General features: G+C 47.0%; 1 protein-coding gene across 1 annotated transcript in view; it reads left to right on the top strand.

Annotated features, from left to right (window-relative positions):
* LOC149331191 (4-vinylphenol methyltransferase 1-like) overlaps positions 1-16,395 on the top strand; it is a 28,495-nt gene extending 12,100 nt beyond the window's left edge. The window contains exons 3-6 of the mRNA XM_089555415.1: positions 10,389-10,626; positions 10,855-11,185; positions 13,530-13,686; positions 16,199-16,395. Coding sequence (XP_089411541.1) covers positions 10,394-10,626; positions 10,855-11,185; positions 13,530-13,686; positions 16,199-16,362 — 885 coding nt within the window. The 5' untranslated portion in view covers positions 10,389-10,393 and the 3' untranslated portion in view covers positions 16,363-16,395. The remainder of the gene's footprint in view (positions 1-10,388; positions 10,627-10,854; positions 11,186-13,529; positions 13,687-16,198) is intronic.
* The last annotated feature ends 9,672 nt before the right edge of the window (positions 16,396-26,067 follow it).

The following is a 26,067-nucleotide window of genomic DNA, read 5'->3' as shown; positions in this document are numbered from 1 at the left end:
CGCGTACGCGAGCGCCCGTGCGCTGATATCTAGCACGGACAGATATCGGCGCCTCGCCGAGGTTCGCTGGCGTCTCCTGCAGTGCGCATGCGCACACTGGTTCTGTCGTACGCCCAAAAAGGGCCCGTGGAGTTGGTACGTAAAACTTGGACTGAAATTTTGGTCGTGTTCTCAGAGTACCTTCGTGGTCGGTGCAATCTGGATAACCGGTAACTCCGTGCGCTCCCTCAAGAAGTTCCGAAAGTAGTTCTTGCGCCGATTTTATTTTTCAGCTTTTCGTTCCACCAGTCCACGTCGTCAGACACTCCCCACAAGAGATTTCGTTCATCTGGCCTTCATCTCTTCCTCTTTGGTGGAACGAGGAATACTTATAAAAAAGATGCACACAAATAAAACTAGCATAATGCTGCTAGACAACATTTATAATAGAATTCGGCTGAGATACATTTTAGTCAACGAAGCTGCGCGAATTCATTCGAGATTTAGGGATGACTCCGAAGCTCGAACACAGCCTGCCCTACCCGCACTGAACAACAGCCGTCGCCATCGCTTCGCCCCCCCCCCCCCCCCCCTCCCCCTACAGCAACGCCGGACTGGTTTGGTTGTGTGGACATTGATTTTAATAACAGTAGTGCTTTTATTCGCGTCTCACAGGGTACAGAACAGTGGAGGCCGGCAGTAAAAGTTGTCATAAATGACAGCTTGACAGAGCCGCACGCCCCCGAGCACTAGAAAGCGGTACAATGGCATTGCTTTAAAAAAAAAAAAAATACAGTACATAATATGCCCTGATCAATGAAATTCCACTCTTCGAGAGTAGATAGAGGACATGGAATTAGCTTGTTTTAAGGCAGAAAAAAAAACAAAACATTCACTGAACCAATAAAAGTTCACTCGCCCTGTTGAAACGACTTCAGTGCTTATACAATTAAAACGGCTAAAGCAAGCGTGGTCACAAGGAGAACGGACTTAACGGAAAGGAAAGTAGGTTAGAACAAAAAAAAAAAAGCAGTAGCAGGCCTAAAAAAACAAGTATATAGATTAATTGCGGCTTGTCAATGACGAAGCCAAAGACAATCATTCGGAGATGTAATATTTTCATGTGCGTTTTTCGCTTTTTTTTTCTTCTTTTTTAGCAAATCTTTTGTGTACACGCTAAATGAGTGCTTTAAGACCATAGTACGTGACTGAATATTTACCGCATAAGCGCGAAATTTGCCCAGGGATGCAGCGATGAGTACGACTGCATTCCAGTACTCTTGTTTACATCGCCGTATGCAAACTGCTAGTGCTCGTTTGCATGGCATAATACGCGACCTGCGCATTAGTTATCTTAATTAATCTCATTTTTGTAACGGTTGTACCCTTGCTTATTTACAAAGTGCGACAACTCTGTAGGAAGCGCCGATGCGACTGCACGCCTGGGAAACACTTGGCAGCCTGGTTGCTGACATATCGCGTAGGACCGACGCTTCTCGGTAATCGTCCCTGCTTTCTTCGATGAGACGAATACGTCATTTTGGATCAGTTTACCCAGAAGCATATTCGGTGACCGTTCGCATTCAATGAAACGGCCTTATTTGTCATCCACAAGCGACGGCAGCGACTGCTGCTGGCTGCCTAAAACATTGAGCGGCAGTCCGAGTCCCAACGGCGCTTCCCGTTCAGTGCATGCGCGCCCTGTAACGTAAGCGACAGTCGATTTCAGGTCACCTCTGGCAAAACTGCACTCGCTGTACATTTGGGTTCGCTGAAACTTGAGAATTCGCTCTCCCCAATCACCGAAATTGCGTACACACACCCAGTGGACTCATCAGGCCTACCGCGGAAAGGGGTCGCCGTCAGCAAAGCGTGAGTAGCTGTTCAAGTGTGCGCATTATCTTTATTTGCATATGAATTAAAACAAGCTTTCATTAAAAAGCGCAATCATGAAAATAAGATGGAGATTTTTAATTCTCAGAGCAAATTTTTGAATGCCGGCGAACTGCTGTTGAGGCTACACTCTCGCCTTGCCGGGCCAAGTTGAGGGAGCCCACCAAACTCACTGCGAGGAAAGTGCGTTCTGCAGCGAGTGTCAGTAAAGCTCATCGTGTGACAGTGCGCAGATGACACTTTAAGCAAATGTCACTTGTTGAAAGTGGCACTAAATGCTCCAGTATGGCAGGAGTATAATGCTCTCGCATTAGAAACTGTTCCAATCCGTGCTACACCTGGACTACCACATTGCATTAATGCACGGGTAGTGTGCCGTGTTTTGTAGCAATGTATATATATCGAGCGTTGTCACTACGGAAACCTTTATGAATTTGTTTCGTTGCGCTTGCATTACGTGCTGTCGCCCCGGATGCCTTCCGCGTGAGGGAAACTTCAAGAGGAACCTCATTTAGTGTTCTGTTTTCTATGACCAAGTGTCCAAGGGCGTGTGGTGATGGCTTGGCTAGACTACATGCTGGAAATGCTGCTGCATGAAATGAACGTCGCTTCACAGCTCTCGGTCGCTGTTTGCGAAGGTGATCTCGGCGCCACTTCACCGCGACAGATGCCCCGGCCCGCTGTCGCTTTGTCGTGGCGTTTGCGGAGCCAGGCGAAAGTGCGCTTCTTCGGACTACTAATTCCGCCTCTGTTCTCATTCATGTCGCCATCTCCGCTTTACTGTAGAGCCCAGGCCATCCATTTAGTGTTTATGTCTGTTGGCTCCGTTTCTAGAGTTTTGGTGTTGCTTTTCTGCCATGACGCAGTCGCTTCCCGCCGCTCAGGGTAGAGCGCTAATTCTTGCAAGTATAAATCGCTCCCAGAGACATGCACTGGTGACTTATGGTTATAGTCGAGCTGTTCACAAAGTCACACACTTTTATGGTTGCGCACTTAAAAGAGGTTAGAAACACGATGAAACTTGAAATTATTCCAGATGTACTTTTTTTTTCGGGTGACTTCTTGCATCAAGTCGAAGGTGTAGCCTCGAAATGCATGCCTGTATTGATACACGCTTGAACAATACATTCATGGCCACAAGTGAACAGCATTGCACAAAAACAAAATATATCACCTCATCGCATGGCCGGAGTGTAGGAAACGAATTCCTTGTTTTCCTTCACTCTCTGATTTCTGTTACTATAATTTTACTTGGTCGGTGAGGCAGACAGCGTGCTCACTTATCCCTCAGTCGCTGCCACCATAAAGAAGGCTAACAATATTTCTCTTACATACTTGTTTGATTTTGCGATTATGGTTGTTTTTTCAAAATTCAGCGCATATTGCCAGTGCGATATTTACTCCATCGGCCACATGACACGGCGCAGATATGCAGGACAAGTGCGGAATTTGTATTTCATAAATTAAAAATTAAAAACAGGCAAGAGTTTAAAGAGCTGGTGTTATTTTTATAAATGTGTACAGCGTCTATGCAACGATTGCCCATCCTTGCTCAGTGGCCAAGAGGAGTGAGTGAGTGAGTGAGTTAGAGTGAGTGAGTGAGTGAGTCAGTGAGTGAGTGAGTAAGTTAGAGTGAGTGAGTGAGTGAGTGATTGAGTGAGTGAGTGAGTGAGTGAGTTAGAGTGAGTGAGTCAGTGAGTGAGTGAGTAAGTTAGAGTGAGTGAGTGAGTGATTGAGTGAGTGAGTGAGTGAGTGAGTGAGAGCACAGATGAATTTTAGATGCTCCACTGTTTTGTGTCTGCTTCACGTGACACTTACGCATAAATCAGAAGGTCTGTGAAAGGCGGCGGCGCTCATCGGTGCAGCAACAGTAAGAAAAAAAAGCAAATGAAATTAAGCTATTGTATAAATGGGGTTTAGCGTTCCGAAGAGTCACTGGGGCTCTGAGGGACGCCGTTGTTTAATCGTCCAGATTAAATTAGATCACCTGGGATTCTTTAACCTGTGCAGACATCGCACGGCAGACGGGCGTTTTTGCATTTCGCCTCTGTCCAAATACAGCCGCCGCGACCAAGTTTCATCCCACAACCATGGGATCAGCAGCAGAACGCCGACGCAACTGCACCACAGCAGCACGTTCTGTAATAAGCGCAAGGCCTTTAAGATACTCCTTAAAAGCCAGCCTTTCCGCTGAAAACTATTTTATGTGGCGTTCTTTCTTTATTTCATTGCCCTGTGTTTCGTTTCTTTTTTTTTTCAGAAGCAGTTCTTTGGTTTTGCTCCCGTAATGTGAATATCGGCCGATGATTACAAAGAACATTCTTACATGCACATTTAAATTCTCATTGTCCACCAGTGAAAGGGGAAAGGCAAAATCATAACGTACAGCCGGCCAAATGTTTAGCTGGCGTGCGTGACAGCCGCGTTTTCCGTGCTCCTGCATGTTATGACAGCGCAAACTTGCTAAGATACCAAATTTAAGCAGAGGCTCAATAAATCCCTGCTTAATATTGAGCTTTCCCCAAGTTTGCTTCCTAACAAAGCGCACGAGCGCAGAAAAAGCGGCCGTCGCGCACGCCAGCTAAATATTTGGCCGGCTGTACATATTCGCAGCGTGGTAGAAATAGGGAGGAAACGAACCCTAGATATTTCTTTTTTTTAGGCTTTACAGCTTGAATATTTTGCATCAAAGACGTACCGAACCGCAGCTTTTCGGACGTCTACCACGGCGACATACGAGGGTAACATACAGCAATTCTATCAAAGCGGTCGGAACCGAAGCTGTCCGGGCTAGTTTTTTCTCGCTGTCATTGACATCCTGCCCCGGAAGGAGGGGAATAGAAATATGAAATGAGACGTCTCTCCGTGTTAGACTGGAGAGAATGAGCCCATGCCACTCGGGTTTACGCATTGCTTTGATTGACGCAAACTGCCGGACATCCAGATATCTTCCATTCGCTTCTCTTTTTATCTCTCCATGTCATCGAATCACCAAACCACAGCGCCCGAATGACCACACGCGTCGCGGCTTTGGGAACCGCGCACCACGAGAGGCGCTTGGGAGCGCGCGCAGGCAAAAGAGGAAACAACAAAAGAGGAAACAACAAAACCACCGACGAAGCGGACAGCCAGCAGGCTGTGAAGAGGGTTTTTCTTTCTCTTTTTTTTTTTCTTTTTTAAGCGTCCATCGCTGTAGTGGTCGCGTGCCTAGGGCGTGCTCTCGGTGTTGAACGTTTTACGAGCGCGGCGCTGGGCGCTGCTTTATTTTACGACCATGACACAGCGGTTTCCGGAACCAGCGGGCACACTCCTAATTCGCGAGTCGCGCCCAGCGATACATTCAGGGCGGTCTGCAGTAGCACACCGATTGCGGTTTCAGAAACGAGAAGCGAGCTACCGGACCACAGGAAATAAAAAAGTGAAAGCGAATTCATTCGGTGCTGCGTACAAGCACACAAGGAAAGGGGAGTGCTGAGTCTGTTAGCGCGGGACACAAAACGGTCGGTCGTAAATCAGTGTATTATGAATTGCGTGAACAAATTGTGCTGCCCCTCGCCATTCGGCAGACGGGTTCTTTTGCGCGCTAAATGGTCGCGGACAGAAATGTGGGCATGCCGAAGATGGGCGCGTGACCGAAGAGAGAAAAAGTTGCGATGAGTCTCCTTCTTTCTTCGTGCTTTCCTTTACATCGCGGAGAGCCCAGCACTCGGGTTTGCTGCTATACAAGGATTTAGTTGCCGATAGGATCCCGAGAGCATATCTTTGTCATGTCCAATATTCTCGCACAAAAATTGTTAATATTGGAAAATTTTATGATACTGCTATAGAAATATTGAAGGTAAAGGTGCATTTTTGAGACGTGTAAGAAAAGCTTTCTTTTAACGGATTCCCATCGATAGCACCGAGGAGTTAAGACTGCCATAGAGAACGAATGGTGAACACTTTTGACGATAGCAAAAACACTAATAGCAAAAAATTCAAAACTGCGTCAGGTGGTCGGCTGATATATCGACTGTTATACTGAAATCTTACGTTACATAAAAATATTTCGTACATAAATTGTTTTACGCTCAAAAATGTTTTTGTCCAGAACTGTAGGTACTGCCATATTCAGCCTTCGGCCAGTTATTCTGGAAAGTGAGGATCAACTGGTATATCAGGATGACCACAATCCTGATCATAAGCGTGACAAAAAGTTACTGTTTTACCTCTGGGCGGGGGCAAGGCACTTTTGAAATCAGTTGTTAGATCCCTAATAAGTGATTGAAAAATGCGCAGAGGGCCCGTGTCCCACCTCCGCTCCAATGGCACACGAGCCAAGACCAGTTATGGTTTCGAAGCATTGCGACTCACCACCCCGTTCGTTCTCTGACACGGGACCTTTAATCTTTTTTTTTTTTGCGTCCGCTGAAATAAATGAATTCTAGTAAAATAAAAACCCTCGGGCAGCGGAATTCTTTCGTTCTCCAGGACACATGGAAAAGGGGGAAAAGTCTTCGCATGCTTAACCTGCACGTTTCACACATTCGACCCTTTTAACCACGTTGATTTCTAAAATCTATGCAGTTTCTCTTTAAGGACGCAGTAACAACTGAGTATGGCTGACAAGGGGTTGGCTGGCTTTAGTGATCCGATGACACGAGCGTGGCTAGGACAAAGATTTGAACGGAGTGTACTTGAGACGGGAAGAAAAGGATTGTGGCGTTTTTGTAGTTTTTTTTTCTTCTCGCAGTGTGGGAGAGGGTTAGATGTGTACCGTCCAATGTAGGGCGGGACGCGCGATTCGCCCGGTAGATTCGCGATTCGCCCGATTCGCCCAGTAGATTTCGCAAAGGTCTCTCTGCGCTTCGCTTTTTGTGAATAATTTGATTACGTTTTGAGTTTGTACGTTTTAGAGAGAATTAATAGTACAGATAAAGTTAAAAGGTGTGGCACACAACAAAGAAGGGATCGCTTTGTCAATTGCTTCGATTCAGTGTTTGCTAAATAAGGGCCGAACTTTAGGGCATACAACAGAGCCCTGAGCCCAGTCTGCTCTTCTGCGCATGATTTCGATGGTCTGCATCTATGGCTCTGCCGAAAGCGGAAGATTTTCTTGGTAGCCAAATCCAGCTTGTTGGTTCTCTGCATAGTATATATGTAATGCTGTAAATCTGATCTGCACAAAAATCCAGTTTGTTCTCTCTTCGCAACTATCGTGTCTAGTTGTCGTTATGCATCTGGAACAAGGAACTTCTGGTGCAACAAATCTTCAAATCGCATATACCACCTCTCACGGCGCACCCTTGGTGCTAGAAGAACCATCATTATTTCACCTGATTGCTAATCATAACTATGCGGAGGATGTGTGCTTGTTCACTGCCGAGTGTCGAGGGCGGTTGCGGGAAGATTGAGTGGTTTGCTTAGATACGGTGTTCAGCTATTTGCTTGCCATTTGGTATGACGTCTTCCACTGACGTTCGGTTTGGTTTGTGGGGTTTAACGTCCCAAAGCGACTAAGGCCATGAGAGACGCCGGAGTGGAGGGCTCCGGAAATTTCGACCACCTGGGGTTCTTTAACGTGCACTGACATCACACAGTACACGGGCCTCTAGAATTTCTCCTCCAAAAAAATTCAACCGCCGCAGCTGGGATCGAAGCCGCGTCTTTCGGGTCAGCAGCCGAGCGCCGTAACCACTGAGCCACCGCGGCGGCCCACTGACGTTCATTCAGCAGGGAGATTGAGGCTGCCCTTGCTTTAATTTCTTAGGACACTAGATAAATGAACTTCTTTACATTGGCCCTCCGAAGACCCCAACCTCACCCGTCTCTCAATACGATACAAGCACGTGTCCTTCGCAGAGTTCAAACACTCTCCTCACCCCGCTAGTGCTCTACAACTTTGGATGGCGTAATACAGCTCACCTTCTCAGCTTTCCAGGGATCAGGGAAGGCACAGAACGCATTCTTTACTCATTTAAGACTGCCATTACCTCTGTTTATTTTCCTTACCCTGCACTTCCTTCCTGGAGTGCTTGGCTGTACTCGTGCGTTGCAGGGGATTAGCGGGCCTTAGCGGAACAAGCACTCTACTTCACTGGGCCTTAGTGCTAGCCTTAAATAAAGTTCCCTTAAATAAAGCTTAAATAAAGTGCTTTGAGCTTGCTGAGTGGAGCTGCTTTCAGTGTTTTTGGAATCTTGGCCATGTTTGATGTTTTGCGTTCGCTTGGGAGGGAGTCCTCATTCCAAGGCTCGTCGATTGGAAGGAGCCGCGGTTCTTTGTCTTCGCTGAGCAGGTTTCTCAGGGATAATATATGATTCCGTCAGAATGCTGATTGTATTGAGCTAGTGCTACATTGAATTCAGCCACAGCGAAGTCACCGTGAGTGTTGTCGCAGGGGATGCTCGTGTAGTCCATAGTGAACTATGTGCCCTCAACAACTGCACGGCCCTAAGTTCCTCGAATGTTTTTTTTATACCTTTTCTGGCAACGTGTTTTTCTGATGGTTTGGCTCATGTGTTTCCTCGTACCAATCCGAGCGGACAAAGATTTTCACATGGGTTTCGCGAACAACATATTATTGATTTTATCGCAATTGCGGTTCCACTGCGTCCGTTGTTGCGTCTGGGATGCATTCTCTAAAGCCTGCATTATTGCATCGCCTGTCCTTTTGCGATGCGGACTGTTGAGAAGTTGCTTCCCTACTGCTTTCTAAAACTTTCTTTGTTTTCATACGGGGATGAGGCGCGGATCGGCTCGTTTTTCCCGCGCTTTCTGCGTGCGGCGGGGCTGAGTGACGCGCTTTTTCACATAAGGTAGACGCGACGCTCAAGTCAGCTGCTTTGTAAGTTCGCCCTGTGTCCCTCCATTACGTGAGACACAGCTGGCCTATCTTCTTTTCTATTGACGTACTATCGGGGACAAAAGTGGCAGACTCCACGCGGCGGGAGCCGGAACAACGGAAAACAGCGTTGCAACGCCATCTACGGGCGGTATCTGGGATCGACACCGTCAATACGTGACCTTTCTTACCAGCAGGCATGTCGCTTGGCTCGGTTCAATATTTCGTGCTTTCGCTCGCCAAAATGCCGCAGTTTTTCGTTGCTCCGGCTCCCGCCGCGTGGAGTATAACACTCTTGTCCCCGATAGTACATACTGCAGACCATGGTAGGATGTGGAAAAGCTATTTGTTTTTTTTTTGTTTTTATTGTCGTGAACATCTCTCCGCCTATCATGGCGACACGTGTCACAGCTGTTATCCTCTGCACTTCGCTTGGTATAAAGAACGGACAAATCTACCGTTCCGCGCAACAGGATCTTTAACACAGAACACATTCTGTGCACATGCAACAGTGCCGTTACCTTTCCTTATCTCTCGTATCCTCTACCTCGTTCCTGGAGTGCTTGGCTTCACTTGGGCTGGGTGGATGCTCTGCGGGCCTTAGCGGATCAAGCTCTCCTTTTCATTGGGCCTCAGTGCCGGCCTTGAATCAAGTTTTTCCTCTTACTCCTCCTCCTCCTTCGGTTCCCTATCCGAGTGCCTAACCACTTATCGGATGAGCGCTTTCGGGCCACAAATAGGGCGACGAACCGGTTGAGTGTATCGAGAGAAGTTGAACGCGCTGTTCAGTACTAAGAGGAGAAGCGGACGTGGCGACACCCAAGCACCTGCAGTGGCTGCCGTGACCAGCACCGGTCACAGGTGCGAAGACAGCAATGTGGCGCCGGCACGCGTTGCCAGTTGGCCTTTCTGTGCTAGCCGATTATTGACCGATCTTTCAGTACGACTATGTGTCATTTTTGTTGGGACAACAACGACCGCGCGACCCCGGCAACTTCTATCGGAGTTCTTGAACATGTGGTCGGCGTAATGGCGCCGGCGTCCAGCCGACGCGAAGGTCCCAACGGGGTGTGTAGAGCGCACCTCTTTGTCTTGTGCATGTTACCGGCGCTGGTCACTTGGGTCTGTACACACCGAAAGTGGCGAAAGAGAAGTCGAAAATGCTTTTAACCTAAAAACCTTGTATGATGAGGGTGGCTCCGAAGCCTCCAGTGCGACTGACACTATACGTGAACTATGCTACATTGCACAACGCCTCAGCTTAAATGCACTTCATGCATATATATTATTTGAACGGCGAGATAGACTGTTTCATTTTCTACATAGGTGCGTGCACATTAGAGTGTGTTACATGTTGGGCTGATCAGCAGTGCCAATAGACGTATTATTTATTAGGCCATGGAGTGCACAGAAACAGAGCGATACATTGATTCCTTTCAGCTTTCTCGTTGTTGAAAGAAGGAACAGTTGATAAACAGCCGAAAGTGCAGGTTAGGCAGAAAGTTCTAATAATGCACTGTAAGTGGGCATGACGACTGGGTAAGTTGCCACTTGGGTTATAGGCAAACCACTGGTTCGTTGCTTCACGGCGATACCTTAGGCAGAGACAAATTTGAAGAGATCCATTAATGTTACCACGCGTACCACAACTCGCTGTTGTGATGTCGCCGCCTTTTCGCCGCTTCAATGATGCAGCCGCAATGCAGTCGGAGGCAACGGACGAACGAAAGATGTCCTGTTCGGAAACCCAAGGACCGTTCCAAACGGAGGCCGCTCCGGACGTCTATGCGAGCAAGATTTCGCCGAACATGAAGCCACTATTCGAATTCCTGCGCTTGTTCGAGTGGAAGAACGCGGCCAGCGACCCTCAACAGCAATTCCTTGACATCGGGTGCGGAACGGGTGACGTCACCAGAGAGCACATCCTAACCAGGTGAAAGGTGTTTGCTTAAATAGTTGGTTCGTGCATGCGGCCTCGGTTCCTTGTTACTATCATGTTGCTTTCGAAAGCAAGACTGACGTGTTTAGATCCATCGGGCCATACAACAAAGATCCGATGGAGTCGTGTGTTAGAGCCTTGGTGTGAGAGACCAGAGAGTTTTGCATATATCAAGACACGCCCTTATGAGCGGCAATGTGTGCCTTCTGCACGAATCGACAGGTGTCCTCCGTGTCGAAGGATCCTGGCCGTCGACTGCTCAGAAATGATGCTCGAGTACGCCCAACAGCACTTCGCTCACCCCAAGATCGAGTACCGGCAGATGGACATCGGCGTGGACGTCGGAGACTTCCTGGCGGAGCATGGAACATTCCAGCGTGTGTACAGCATAAGGACCCTGCACTGGCTGAAGGACCAGGCACTGGCGTTCGCCAACATTTCCCGCCTTATGGCGCCTGGTGGAGAGTGCCTGCTAACGTTCTTGGGCCGATGCGACCTGTTCGAGTTCTTTCGGCGGATGGCCAAGCTCCCGCCTTGGACGAAGTACTCTGAAGTGAGTGCCACAGCTGAAAATGGACAAGTTGCAGTGCACTTGAAACTGTTATTTATGGCTTCTCGGGGGATCTAAGTTATTTCTACGCTGAAAGTGGTGTAAGTTTCGGTATTGGTTTGACTTTTTACATTGCTTATAACACCGCTAGCCACTAATGCATGGAAAAGAATTTACACGATCATAAGCAGCCTCGAGTGAACAACCACACCGAAAAAAACGAGGAAAACGTACTACTCCCCCAATAACCATCGCCGCTTGAAGGAATACTTCAATCATGTTTATAGACACGGTTGTGGAAAAATTCAGCAACACTCTAACCCTTTTATTTACGGTGTCACCTTATAAAGTGTTAAACTTCCTTTCTGCCGGTTTTGGTTAGTGCTGGGATATCGACTATTCGTGGTCAGAAAAACGCGGTTTGACTCGACTGCACCTTGAGCTTATTTTCTCCCCTTTTCTCATTTGTGGGCCAAAATGAGTTAGAGAAAGTGCAACCTTATGAGCGTACAAAGCTCAAGGCACCGCCTCAAAAGGAACGCTTCGAATGGTGCAGCCTACAATATGGGAAAAACTCGGTTCATAAACAACTATGTCGTGACAAATGCTCATGTACAAAATTTCTGGGCATGCTAGGTGTATCCGGAGAAAGTCCAACTGCTTTTGTTTGTGTCGCTGGAATTACGTTTGAAGGAGCCAAAATAAGCGGAAAACCGAGTATTTACTAAAAGACCTTTTAAATGAGCCAACATAAACGTGATGTCCACGTTGAAATGGTTGTCGACAAGAGGATCCGACAGCAAGTTTAAAATAAATCACGACAGCGAGTGGAACTTTTCTGTGCAGTCTAGGCATGCTGCTTAAAAAAGTTGACCAGATCATAATATTTCGGCAGCGGAGAGGCTTTCGACCTAAAGCTGAGAGATTTCATGGGAATCCGGCAAAAATGAATCATATATTTTGCGTACCAAAACAGTCCTATGTTGCTATGTGATAAGCTAGAGATATATGCCGCAAAAGCTAATCTTTTGAAATTTTGTGACGTTCAAGATCCTGACTTTTGACAGACATACGTGCTCTCGAACAAATTTTAACGTCTACAGAACTACAGCAGTGTTTGAAACATGAGAACACTCCCAGTATGGCAGGCTTCTGCCTTTATGCAGGATTTCTACTTGTTTCCGCATCCTAAATATCGTTGGATAAGATTTCACAAACGAACTTATACAACATTAACTGTTATTGAAGTTGCAGAGAACACAATTTAGCATGGTTTTCGCAGAAAGAAAAGTACCGCGTAAAATTTCCACAGAAATTTCTAAACGTACAGACTGTCATGAGATTCATAAGTTACAGAAGTTCACCGCTTTTCTATTAACTGCGACATGACGTTCAATCCTACCTTTAGTTGTATTCAAATAAAATATCGTCATACTCGTTATATATAGGGTACCACCATTCTCAAGAGTAGCGGAAGTAAGGAGTCATTGTGGGGCATTTTCATTTTCGCATATTGTCATACTTTCGCAAATAATACTCTAAAGTATCATACCATCGGCCTTTAATTCATTTGAAAAAAAAAAAAAACACTGCGTCCGCTTTCATACACGAAGTTGTGATCACTGTCTCGACGGCTACAAATAATCTCTATTTTTATTACGGCAGCACCCATCCTACTCGCAAATACGTGATGAATTAAAAATAAATGCATTGCTCTGTTTTCAAGAAGAGGAGTTCTATATTTTAACAGGTTGCAATTTTTCTCCTTAGCTACGGAGAACTATCGTGACACTTGCGTTAGTTTTTAGGCTGTCCCTTTACACACAATATTTACATAACATGTACACGATATACAATATGCATAATATTATACATAATATATGATGCAGAAAAAGATCAGTTAGTTAATTCCTGTACACTGGCTAGAGGAAGTGGCGAATTTAAAACCTTCAATGATTGAAGTGATGACAACGAGTTTTCTTTATCAGGCTGCTTACTGTTAAATGATGCCGCTGATGTAAAAAAGTGCAAGTTAATAAAATAAAGCGCTAAGAAATGTGTAGGCAACGTAACCTTTTGTGAAATTCTAATTTATTATTCTACGTCTTCAAACGCAGTAAATGTATGCAGGGAAAAAGCGAGTAGAGGATCACTTCGTTCCATTAACACTGTGTTATACCTCAATTATCTTTTTGAACGGCATCAACATCATGGGAACAGATGTCTGGAGAAAGTAGGGGAAGTTGATGCCATAGCACCTTAGTTCCTACTATAGCCTCCCAAAGATTTTTGCGTACCCAGGACTGCTGTTAACTTACAAAAATCTACTCCCATTTACTCTTTACAGGTCCTTGAAGGTGCCGTACCAAAGACTCACGACATCGTCAATGTGGCTGAACTGGAGTCCTACATGGAGAACCTCTTAAGCTTCGCCCGTCTAGTAACAATTTCATTAGACATCCACCAACGTGAAACTTCCTTCTTGAACACGGAAAATGCGGTCGGTAAGTATATATCAGGTATTAAATATCTGCACGAGGTTGTTTGCTAACTTACATTTTATTGCGAGTATGTTAACACTCGCACTCTGAACAAAATTCGGCGTCGTCAGTGTCGTCGTCGTCGGCGTTGTGAGCGAATATCAGGTGTCCTCCTACCACTCAGGTAGCGTATCTTAGTGACGTCATCACAACGTGTCCACATAGACAGGTAGCAACCTGGCTACCAGACTGTGTGCAAACTGCCAACTGTTGTCGATGACAATGAAATTCATGACTGGTAACGAGGGGTTGCTCGACAAGCGCAACCTGGGGTCTCACAAGCCCATCAGATGTCTTTGTATGGAATAGCCATCTGCCGGGGAAGTGGTGCATCGCATAACCGCTGCAACACTGCACCACAGCGCCAGGATTGGTATGAGGACTCCCAGGGATATATGGATGTAGAATAGAATAGATTTATGGGAGGTTTATTGTCCCAAAGCAACTCAGGCTATGAGGGACGCCGTATTGGAGGGCTCCGGAGAATTTCGGCCACCTGGGGTTCTCTAGCGTGCGCTGGCATCGCACAGCACACGGGCCTCTAGAATTTCGCATCCATCGAAATTCGACCTCCGTGGCCGGGATCGAACCCGCGTCTTTCGGGTCAGCAGCCGAGTGCCATAACCACTGAGCCACCGCGGCGGCTGATGTAGTATAGAACATTACTAGATCCGTATATATGGTGATGTAGGTAAAACCCAGCCGAGAGAGGAAGATTACTTGCGCGGAAGAGATGTCTAATGCTGCGGCATTGTACTTTCAGAGTTAGGTTAAGCGTTATGTGATGGCGAAAGAAAGACAATATCCGTGTCTGTAAAGTGATGCACAAAGGCTACCCTAAGCGGCTGAAGGGACCCATTAATTTTATCGCATCATGCTCTAAATGCGCAGCTTCAGTGCCCCATCAACTTTTTGTGATACCTAAAGCGCCTCTGGGAAGTAAATGTCATGCCTTAACGCTCTATACGAATTTCTTTTTCTTAATGCGTATTTTGAGATCGAGTGGATCGGGGAAGAGAAATGAAAAAAAAAAAATTAAAACGCTCACGGTCGGTGTGTAAATAGCAAAATTGCGAGAGATATGACATAAATGTTGTGAGATCATTTAAATCTCCGTATTTTTCATCCCATCTACCGCTGTAGAGACCAGGTATCAACCTACTTTAAAACTGCTTCTACACCTTTCTTTATAACTGCTCACAACGCCTACGCAGACGGCCATTCAGTACAGTTCGTGATTGTGCTTCGAGCTATGCTTTGCATCAAATGAGAAGCGTCGTCAACTAGGACAGCGGTATTGGCACCTCCAAGATGCCAGAGTAGAAGTTTGGGCGAGTTGGTGATGGTTCCCTTGCCACATAGCGCTAAAAAGACACGGACACAAGGGAGACACACAGGACGGGCGTCCTGTGTGTCTCCCTTGTGTCCGTGTCTTTTTAGCGCTATGTGGCAAATGAACCTCCAAGATACCCACATTACGTAGCGTAGCATGAAGTGCGTCAGCTTTTAACGCGGCAGCGTTAGGCTCTGACGCAGCTGAAGCGTTGGGCTGCGTCTCGTGATTGCACGTCCACCCGATGTCGACAAAGCATACAAGAAATTTGAGGCTTAGGCAGCGTGCAGGTTAGTGGAAAGGAGCCCTGCGTGAGCCGGCGATGCACACCAGTATAATAGCTCCTGCTGTAAAAAGCTAATTTTGGACATTAAGTACTGTTCTTTAGCTCGTCTTTTGGAGAGGGTTTTAAAAGTGCCCTTTTTTAACGGTTGTCTCAAAACGTCGACCACAAAACAATCGAAACCGAAGCCCCTCTTCCTCTCGTTTCTTGGATTGAAATCAGGGCGATTCTTGCTAAGAAGAATGCATTTCAGAGCAGCTTCATGGTGCTTGTAGACCGCAGGAGAGCCCCACTTTGAATCCTTGTAAGGACAAAAAAGTAGATCCAGGACACTATAATTGGCATTTCCGTAAGACACAACCTTGTCCCTATGAAATGGTGCACTATATAGGTGTAAAGTTACAATTCAACACCTTTTACGAGCTAATTATGCTCTGCGGGAACAGCGGAACAATATGATGATTAAGTTCCGTTTAGAAGAAGAGGTAGAAACACTCTATTAGCAGTCTTAATTATAGAGGGCAAACCGGAGCATTGCACGATGTAGGTCTTCGTTGAGGCCCATCAACCAGATGGCGCAAGTAAGGAGGGGTGTCCGATACTTGGGGGGGGGGGAGGGGGGGGGGCAGGCGAGGGCGACAGGGGAAAAGAAGAGACAGCGTTCCAGGCCAGCGTATGAGGAAGGTCAGTTAGGGCATGGGGCTGCTGCATAAGTTTGTATAGGTGTTTATTAGCCCTTTCAACACTGCGGCTATAGTCCCAATATGCACAAAGAACCACACGCTTTGCATGTGCCTTTGCACCGAAAGACTCTCACTCTTCTCACCTGCTAAATGCGTATTTCCATGTTTTTCCCACAGAAATGTTCCTGGTGGCGAATCCGGTGCTGCCGATTCTGCCAGAGGATGAGAAGGCAGCCTTCATAGCAGACGTCAGGAAACACGTGCCGGGTTGGCGCTCGGCTTACTACGAGAAGAGCGCACTGCCATTCGCCGACATCTCTGTGCACGCCTACAAAACCTGAACCGTCAAGTTGATTGTTTTTTCAAACCGCTTTGTGCCGGCTGCCTTCATTTCGTGTTTGCAAAAAAAAAAAGTAACCGTCGGAATTCCTCTTCCTGTGTTTCTGCTGTGTTATACACGGCGGTGGTGACGGGAGCTCCCAGAAATTGTAAAGCCTTTGAGAAAAGCATATGGGTCAATGGGTTTGCCTCTATGCTCTGTGCCGTGTCCCGCTTTGTATTCTCAGCGACCATGATTTCTCTGAGGCGGGATGAACTCGCGCACTCAGCCCTGTTAAACCTGGAAAGCGCATAAAAACAACGGACAACAGAAAGAGACAGCCACACGAGCGCTTACTTCCAACTGATTTTTATTTTCATGCGAGAGCAGAATATATGTACACTTCAGATCACCTGCGCATGCGAAGAAAACTCAAACAAGATAAAATATTATCTGGCTGCACATGCAAAAGAAGAAAGATATGCAATCTCTTTCTCAGACAGCAAAATCGACGCACCACTTACACATTCATCGCCAGATCGTGCTATCTCACTTGCCTCAACAATTTCACGCGTTGTTTTACACTTACTTTTATACAGAACTTTACATTGATGAAAGAGAGGACGACAATTCCTGCTTATGCACTTGAGGCAATGAATGCTCAAATGCCCACCTTTTCTGTTTTCGACAACGTAATTGTGTTCACCTAATCTCTCATTCAGGCATCTACCAGTTTGGCCTATGTAATATTTACCGCAAGTCAAAGGCAACTTGTACACAACCCCTTCTGTGCATTTTACAAATGGTTTTTGGTGCTTGATCATGCAACCTGACTTCAGCCTGTTTTTTGACGTGCTCTGTTTGCTTAGCGCACTCAAAGAAAAGAAAAAGAAAAAAAAGAAAAAAAGAAAAAGAAAAAATGGCAGCAGTTCGCACGAGTTCTTCACCAGTCCGCCGAGTTCTTATGGAGTACTGTCCTGCCTGGGCTTCGACAAATGGTCCCTAAACGGAATTCTAGGTTGCACAACCACGTCCATACGTTTGGGGAGGTAACGCTTCCCGAAGATGTGCGCCGTACGCTTCAGTTGGGACCAAAGTTCGCCGTGGAACAAAAGAAATCTAAACCAGAACTTTTGGCCATGGTCCGTTCGGTTTCGAAGCATGCCCCAACAAGTGAGCAAGGGAGCTGTGTGTCGCAGGGCATCGACGTTCTAAAGAAGTGTTCGAAGACAAGGCCAATGGTGTCCCTTTCAAATGTTTTGAAAGTGCTCAAGGAAGACAACTTATGTGTTCTTCCATCTGATAAGGAAGGCGGTTTTGCTGTGATGCCAAGATGCCTTTTTGGTGAAAAAGTTGACAAAGCGATTGAGAATGTATTTCACAAGCAGCAAGGCATTAAGCTTTCAAAAATTAGGCTGAAGGCAAAAAAGTTGTGTACTTCGCACAATCTCACCCGTTTAGCTCAGTCCATCGAAAATACCAGAGGCCTAAGCCTTGACATGTTTTTTTCTGCTAAAACCCATAAATTGGATTGTCCTTTAAGAATAATCGTTTCAGAAGCGGGAACGTGGCAAAAATCAGTCTCAGACTTCCTGCAAAGGAGCCTAAAACAGTTAGTTGTTGACGACCCCTTCTTAATAAAAAATTCCGATTGCGACTTCTTTTCTTAAGCAAAGTGAAAGAAGAAGTCTCAGTGCTTTCTCGGTAGATATAAAGGACCTCTACTACTCTTTGCCCCAAAATGGTTTGCTGCAGTGCGTTGAAAGATGTATCGAGAACTCTGGTGTAATTGATTTTCAGAATTCAGTGGGTGTGAGTGTTGGCGCTTTTCTAGAACTTTTAGGTACATATCTTGATTCTACTTTTGTTAGGTGGGGCGATGACCTGTTTTTACAGAAGCAAGGAATTTGTATAGGGTCCAGTGTGGCTCCCATTTTAAGTGACTTGTTTTTATCCGAATGTGACAGAAGGCTCTTTGCCTGCCTGAAAGACGTAGGGGTGGTAAATGTATTTCGTTTCGTTGACGACTTTTTAATTTTGTTAGACACAACTGTAATCACCCTCGATGAGGCCGTTGGAAGTGTTTTAGATTGTTTTTCGAATTGTTTATCTCCACTTGTTGTCACACATGAGCTCCCTGTTAACAATAGCATACGCTTCCTTGACATCATATTAACATTTTTTGCAGATCATACTTGCTGGACTTATCATCCCAGAGATGGAAAATTGCCTTTACCTTTTAGCTCCGCGCATTCTAAACTCATTAAACGTAACATAGCTCGTTTAGGTTTCATAAACTGTTTGAAAAAGTCATGCCCACATTCTGTTGAAGAAAGCATCTTTTTACAGTCAAGAAAGTTGCAAGTTGCTGGCTACCCATTGCACATGCTGGTGTCTGTTGCAGAAGGACTTGTAAAAACATACAAAAGGAATGCTAACTCAAAGCAAGAGCCGGATAAGACAAAAGATAAAAGAAAGTTTGCAGTTATACCCTATAAGCACAGGTTGTCACACAACCTAAGAAAAATTGGTAACCGAGTGAATGTAAATGTTTTGTTCTCTGCCCCAAGTAAGCTGAGTGCGCTAAGCAAACAGAGCACGTCAAAAAACAGGCTGAAGTCAGGTTGCATGATCAAGCACCAAAAACCATTTGTAAAATGCACAGAAGGGGTTGTGTACAAGTTGCCTTTGACTTGCGGTAAATATTACATAGGCCAAACTGGTAGATGCCTGAATGAGAGATTAGGTGAACACAATTACGTTGTCGAAAACAGAAAAGGTGGGCATTTGAGCATTCATTGCCTCAAGTGCATAAGCAGGAATTGTCGTCCTCTCTTTCATCAATGTAAAGTTCTGTATAAAAGTAAGTGTAAAACAACGCGTGAAATTGTTGAGGCAAGTGAGATAGCACGATCTGGCGATGAATGTGTAAGTGGTGCGTCGATTTTGCTGTCTGAGAAAGAGATTGCATATCTTTCTTCTTTTGCATGTGCAGCCAGATAATATTTTATCTTGTTTGAGTTTTCTTCGCATGCGCAGGTGATCTGAAGTGTACATATATTCTGCTCTCGCATGAAAATAAAAATCAGTTGGAAGTAAGCGCTCGTGTGTCTGTCTCTTTCTGTTGTCCGTTGTTTTTTATGCGCTTTCCAGGTTTAACATGTCTAACCAACTCGCCCAAACGCAGCCATTATTGCACTCAGCCCTCCCAAGATTGGGACTGCGAAATATATGCTCGCTAAACGGCTAATAGCCTCGCTAAACAGTTTAGAAGTAAGCCCCTTGGTTTGAAGATTTTTGACTAAGATTGTACATAGCAAGAAGCTTATACGGATAGTTTTTTAAAATTAAAATATGAGGCTAACGCACATTCGTGGTTTCTTAGTAATGTTTGAGCCATATTATGTGCTCTTGCTTCAATACCTAATTTGATTTATCGGTTTTCGCGGGTAGCGTCTGACTAGAGGGCATGGAATTGAGGATCCCGCCATTTTTAGTGCGAGGCTTCTGCTTAATGGGCCCTTTCTTGAGAATATTGCAAGCTTTCACGGGAAGCTTGGAGCTTGAGCGCCCGCACCTTGAGGCTTCCACGCGCCTTACGTATGGCCGTGCCCATTGCTCCTGGCGTTAGCGCTGATAAAGATGCAACGGCCTTTGCATCACATGCGCCTTCTGCAGTTTTTGGCCGCTTGTTTACGGGCTGTATTCTCCCGAGCTTTTGTATTACGTTTCTTACCACATAGAGATCATGCGGAGAGCACCCGCGCACGGCTACACCGTGACCGGTTGCGAAGCATCCGCGGTCTATTATTGTCACCCTGTATGCAGCGGAAAGCTCCCTATTGTCACCACCCTTCGGTCACTGGCTCATAGTTCTTCGGAGCCGCCCTGCTGGCTCAGTGGTTATGGTGCCTGGTTTCCGACCCGAAAGACGCGGGTTCGATCCGGCCACGACGGTAGCATTTCGATTAGGGCGAAATGCTACGGAGCCCTCCACTACAAAGCGAAGCCCCCCCCCATAACTTTCGCGATGTCTGACGTACGTGCGGACGCTTAATGCTCACAGCCACAACAATTATGTATACGCCGAAAACCTTCGCTTGAAGAGCGAGCGATCTAAAACGGGGTTATGACTGCGAGGTTATGAAGCGGGATTAATGTTCGAGAGCGTACACGACCTCCACCACGCCGGGGCTTCATCTAGCAGCGTGGGCACAGATGCTATACTCCGTCTGAACAAGGTGGGCGCAACCAACAAGATGAAACAAGCTGCATCTCTAAAATAAGTATCTCCTTCGGTTCACACCTAGAGGGGAAGTATACGGGCCATTCTACCTGGTGCGGCTGACACACGAGTAGCGAAGGGAGAGGCACCGAGGAGCGACGCGTGAAGGGACCGTCGTGGGTTCGCATTCCACTGACGGCGTGTGGTTGACTTCTCTAATGCCTTCTAATCAGTTGTCTTTCAAGTGAAAACTGATTACCCCAAACTGGTATGCTTTCACTGTTGAACACTACAATCGATGAAGTAATCATTGTACAATTCTTAAATTTTACTTTGTATGAAGGAATGCAATGCTTATATTTAGTATTTGGTATACGATTGAAAATATTACTACGACTATTAGTACTATTAATAAGAGATGCAATTCAATTTCAATGTGCCCTCTTAACCCGGTGTAAAATGTTCCACAGCACGAAAATTTGGGCCAAGCGTTATTGTGAAGTAAAAAAATTACTTCACGGGGGTGCAATAGCTTCCTTAATCTTCACTGCTAAACAGATATCAAGTTCAGTGCTCTACTCGCTGCTTTAGCTCGTTCGTATTCACCTTTTTCTTTGAATTCCTTTACTACGTTCGCTTCATTTATGTCGTTGGGCGAAACCTTCAGAGAACGTGACTGGGCTTCGGTGTTCATGCTGAGGCGAAGCTATCCTTCTAGACGAACTACATATTGTGGCCTTGACAGGGCAGTATTTGTGACAAAGATGAGTACAGAATTTTATATGCATCTCACACATGAATGTACCCTTAATATATACGCAAATCGCATTGCCCGCGACAGTGCATAGCGTTGTATGCGCTAGAGCTATGCGATCTCCACATCGCTCCCAAAGCACGGCGCCAGCCAGCTGTGTTAGTGCGCGTCCCAGCCTGGGGCTACATTACGGGCTTACGTGAGCTGTACATAAAATAAGATTTGGAGCGGCGGAAGTCGGTGGGATGATGCTGTGGCGAAAGCGGCTCCGCAGATGTTATAGTTGTGCTTGTCGGGAACGAGATACCTTGAAACGGAGTTAATTTCATTGTAAAAGCCAGCTTGCAGGCCTGTTTCGTTGACTCGTAAGCGTGTGACAATGAGTGCATGCGTCTCTGGGTTATTGTGCCTTTAAATAAGGTCTGCTGCAGGTTTCATCTGTGGTGTGTCGTGGCATGAGCTAGACAAAATGCGTTTCAAGAATGCGGCTAGCACCATCTAGAACCCATGCTGCATTTTGCTATGTCCTTAGTGCAAACAATTTCGCGCTCACAGCTACCCGCGACGACCAGAAATATTAATTACTTTTTGCTCAGGCGTCCACATTCCGGGCACCTGCAGAGAACTCACCTTTCACATAATCAAAACATCATGAATGATACGTAAAACGGTGCCTACTCACAAGCCTAATTGAACAATTATGAAGATGGCTTTGATCCTGCAGTCTTCCAAAATACTGCTCTCATCTTTATGGCACATTTCCTGTTAAGATGCTTTGACAGGCCGCCCTGAAGGGATCGTAATCCTCTATTGATTCGCTGGCGCGTTTAAACTTCACTGCCCAGAACGTTACTTGGCTGCAGGAATATGCACCATCACCATATACAGCAATTACTCTATCATAAACATCTGTAAGGTTCTTTTTTATGCGAAGCATATTGCTAGAGCTACCACTCACGCCGTCGCCGTGGGACCCCCACGTGACACCGTGACGTCACACCACGTGACATCGGATGAGAGAGCCGGCCTCCACCTCGCGCCGTCGCCGTGGGACCCCTAGCCGTCACACCCGCGCATTCCCGAGCATTTCGAACGCGCGTTCACACTCGGTGTAGGTGAAACGCTCGCTCCACCGGGCAGGCAGACGCGGCTTCCATGGCAATCCAGGCGCTCACCCAACGCGCGTCTCGGGGTTAGTCGGCGTTCCGCTGTAGCCATGCCGTTGTCTTTCCCCACGACGAAGGCTTCTAGTGGTTGTATTAAAATTACCAAGTATTCAACCATGGAAAGCCATGTATTACCAAGCCTAGCCACTAATATGCTTCGCATTCCCCAGGCTTAGCCAAGCTGAGCCTCAGCAATTTTTTTCTTTGTAAGCAATTAAATCGCGAAAAGGTGCTCGAAATTCCTAATTTTATTTGTAGACCCACTCTCTACTGAACTTTCATCCTGGCACTTCGAATGATTTCGTCAGGTTCAACGACTACTACGTATGTGCTAGTCGAAATATGCCCTAACGTATACAGACAAGCTTGTTTATAACAGCATATTTCTTCTTGTTATTGATCGCTGCTTATGTCCTCACCTGCTAACTGCCACCTTGCACGTGGCGATCTCGGGCAGCTATCACATCGAACAACATAACCAATCATAGACTCAAGAGAAAGACACCTGGATCAGCCGTCTATGAATATAGGATAATCCCCGCGGATGGACGCAGCCCGACGATGTGCAGTGGCCAGTGTTACGACCCATCTTGAGACCTGAGATGAAACGGAGGGAGATTCAACGTAGCGGCAATTTTGACGGGTCGTTTGACTTCAACTTGACCCCACGATGACCTCACGAAAAAGGGTGGCTTTCTGGGAAGTGGCCGACGAGGCTCTTCCCACACTCGGCTCGGCGAAAACGACCTCCCTTCGAGAAGCAACCGACGACAGAAGAAAGGGTGTCCCTCGTCTTGAAAAAAAAAACCCGGAACGAATCAGAGGAAGCCTGCGCAGCTGCGGCTGTGACGTCAACACGACACAATGCTATAGGAATGCGGAATGCGGACTGCGGAATGCGGACTCGCCAGTTCCCACGTGCGGGCTCTAAGCAGGTGTCTTAGTTGGCAATGACGTGAGGTGGCGATCTTTTGTGCCACGATGAGTTACCGCCTAGTGAGGGGGCTCAACAGGTCTTCGATGGCGGTGCTGGTGCCGATCTTTTGTGTCGCGATGGAATGTCGCCTGGTGCAGGGGCGGAGTCTTGGGCTATATAACCTGCGACCAAAGTGGGCACGAACGCTCTGGACCTTCGGTAATAGGTCCATCCAGTGTGGCTCTGGACCTTCGGTAATAGGTTCATCCAGTGTGGCTCTGGACCTTCGGTAATAGGTCCATCCAGTGGCTCTGAGCCTTGGTTAACAGGCTCATCCAGACGCTCGACGCTATGAACTCTTAACTTTTGATTCCTTGCTCTTCTTTTTGTAAATTTATGTAAATAAGTGTCTTAGTTTCCTGCCATTAAATCTGCTTGTTTTTGTAATCTCTAACCATCAGAAGTTCAGACAGTTCCTTCATCCCGGACGAGCCCCCTTGGTGACGCAACAACTGGCCACGCTACCTCGAGCCGCAACAACTGGTGGCAGCGGTGGGATCTGCTACCTTGCGTCGCAACAACTGGTGGCAGCGGTGGGATCTGCTACCTTGCGTCCCAACAACTGGTGGCAGCGGTGGGATCTTCTACCTTGCGTCGCAACAACTGGTGGCAGCGGTGGGATCTGCTACCTTGCGTCGCGACGACTGGTGAACAGCGGTGGAATCCGAAGCCGTGGGATACGAAGACCCAACTGGGATCCGAAGCGGTGGGATCCGAGGCCTTGGGATCCGAAGCCTGGGATCCGAAGCCTTGGGATCCGAAGAGACTGGTGAGATACGAAGACCCAACAACTGTGGATCAGCGATGGGAATCTGAAGCCACAAGCGACAACAACGGTCGGCCAGCGAGAGTGCAGCTGTCTTGGTCATGATCAAGTGTGTGGGTGAGTGCTTGGCTTTTCCTTTGATGTGGACCAGGTTCTAAGAGAGGGTTAAAATTTAGAACTGGTAGACACCTGTGCTTAAATCTTACAGGTTTGGTATTTTTGCATAGTTGTTTTGGAAATAGCTCAGACTCAGAACTATCATGGACCTACAGAGACTGCAGGAGTCGGACCTGTTGCTGTTGTGTGAGGAATTGGGGATTGAGACAAGGGGTTTGGCACGAAAACCCATGATAATTCAGGCCATTACTGATTTGGGGGCAGATGATGAGGAGCTCATTGAAGAGTGGAGTCTCATCGAACAAAAAAAGGAAGAGCAGCTCAGACAGCGAAAAGAGCAGGAGAAAGAGCAGCTCAGACAGCAGGAAGAGCGAGAGAGAGAGGAAAAATGGCGTCAGCGCGAACGTGAGAGAGAAGCAAAACTACTGAAGCTAAGGACTGAGCTCAGTAAGTTAGAAATGGAGTTGAGCAAGAGGTCGGGCGGTTGTCCCCAGCAAGTGGTACCTCTTCTCAACAAGGAGGCAGGCGAGAGGTGTGAAACTATTCCGCAGAAAAGCCTCCATGTGAATAAAGAACAAGAAAGGCGAAAGCTTCGCGAGGAAAACGAAAGGTGTGACGCGCTTACTGTTAAGCCTGAGACAGATAGCGCGTTGGCAGATAAGACTGAAGTCCCGCGCCAGAAAGAATGCAGTGAGTTTCGGTGTGAACGCAATGAAAGAGCCAGAGAAGGGACACCGCTGGTGCAGCTGGCGAGCACTAGCATTCAGGAAGTCGAGGCGGTATCAAGCGGCACAAAGAGTGAAAGGGAATCGCCTGACGGTAGCAGTGAAGCGCCAGGCAAGAGCGCAACGTTCGCTGAAAAGTGCCGTACAGACGAGATTGTTTCTGCTGCCCGGAATGAGGAGGAGGCTGCCCCGATAGAAAGACAGCAGGAAAATGAGCTTGGGTGCTCAGACGAAACCACAGGAGTGGACGATTCGTCAGTTAGTCCGTCGCCTGGCACTCAGAATAAAGCGCAAGTAGCGTCGCTACACAAGAAACATCGCGAACGCGACAAGCGTTTGAAAAATGCTAGGGCAGGTGTAGATGCTAGTGCGAGGGCCGGCAAATTAACTCGGGACAGCACCGCGAGAACTGTGAAAGAAAAGGGAAAACCAACAGTGTCATTTTCCCGAAGGCGGCTGGGCCCGATGAAAGCCAAGGTGACTGCCCTTGCAGGCCGAAAGCACCATTGTCCATTGAAGAAACATCGCAAACGCGACAAGCGATTGAGAAGTGCCAGGGCAGGTGTTAATGCTGATGCAAGGGCCGGCAGATCAACAAGGGACGGCACCACGAAAGCTAATGACCGAAAAGGAAAATCAGTGAAATTTTCCCGAAGGCGGATGGGCCCGATCAAAGCCCAGGTGACTGCCCTGGCGGGCCGAAAGAGGGACAGACGGCATAGTCGTTGGACACGAGACGCAGGCTTTGCACTACGAAGAATAGGGCGCGACAGCCATACAAAAGGGCGCCACAGAGAGCGCGTGAGTCGGAGGGGGTCGCTGCAGGCAGGGACAAAGAAATGGTGGAGGCACCCTTTCTTCAGTAGGTCGAGCGGAGGCGGAACCAATCAAGCACGCAGTTTTCTTGAAGCACCTGCTTGTGGACCGGCCATCCGACCACGACCTCGCAGGGCGCGGCTAAAGAATGTCCAATTCGGGGAATAAGTGTTTGCCTCTTT

The sequence above is a fragment of the Amblyomma mixtum genome, chromosome 8 (genome assembly GCF_055824585.1).
Source record: "Amblyomma mixtum isolate Tamu chromosome 8, ASM5582458v1, whole genome shotgun sequence".
In the NCBI taxonomy this organism is placed as follows: Eukaryota; Metazoa; Arthropoda; class Arachnida; order Ixodida; family Ixodidae; genus Amblyomma; species Amblyomma mixtum.
Note: the sequence above shows the minus strand (reverse complement) of the source record. Positions and strands in the feature narration are given on the sequence as shown.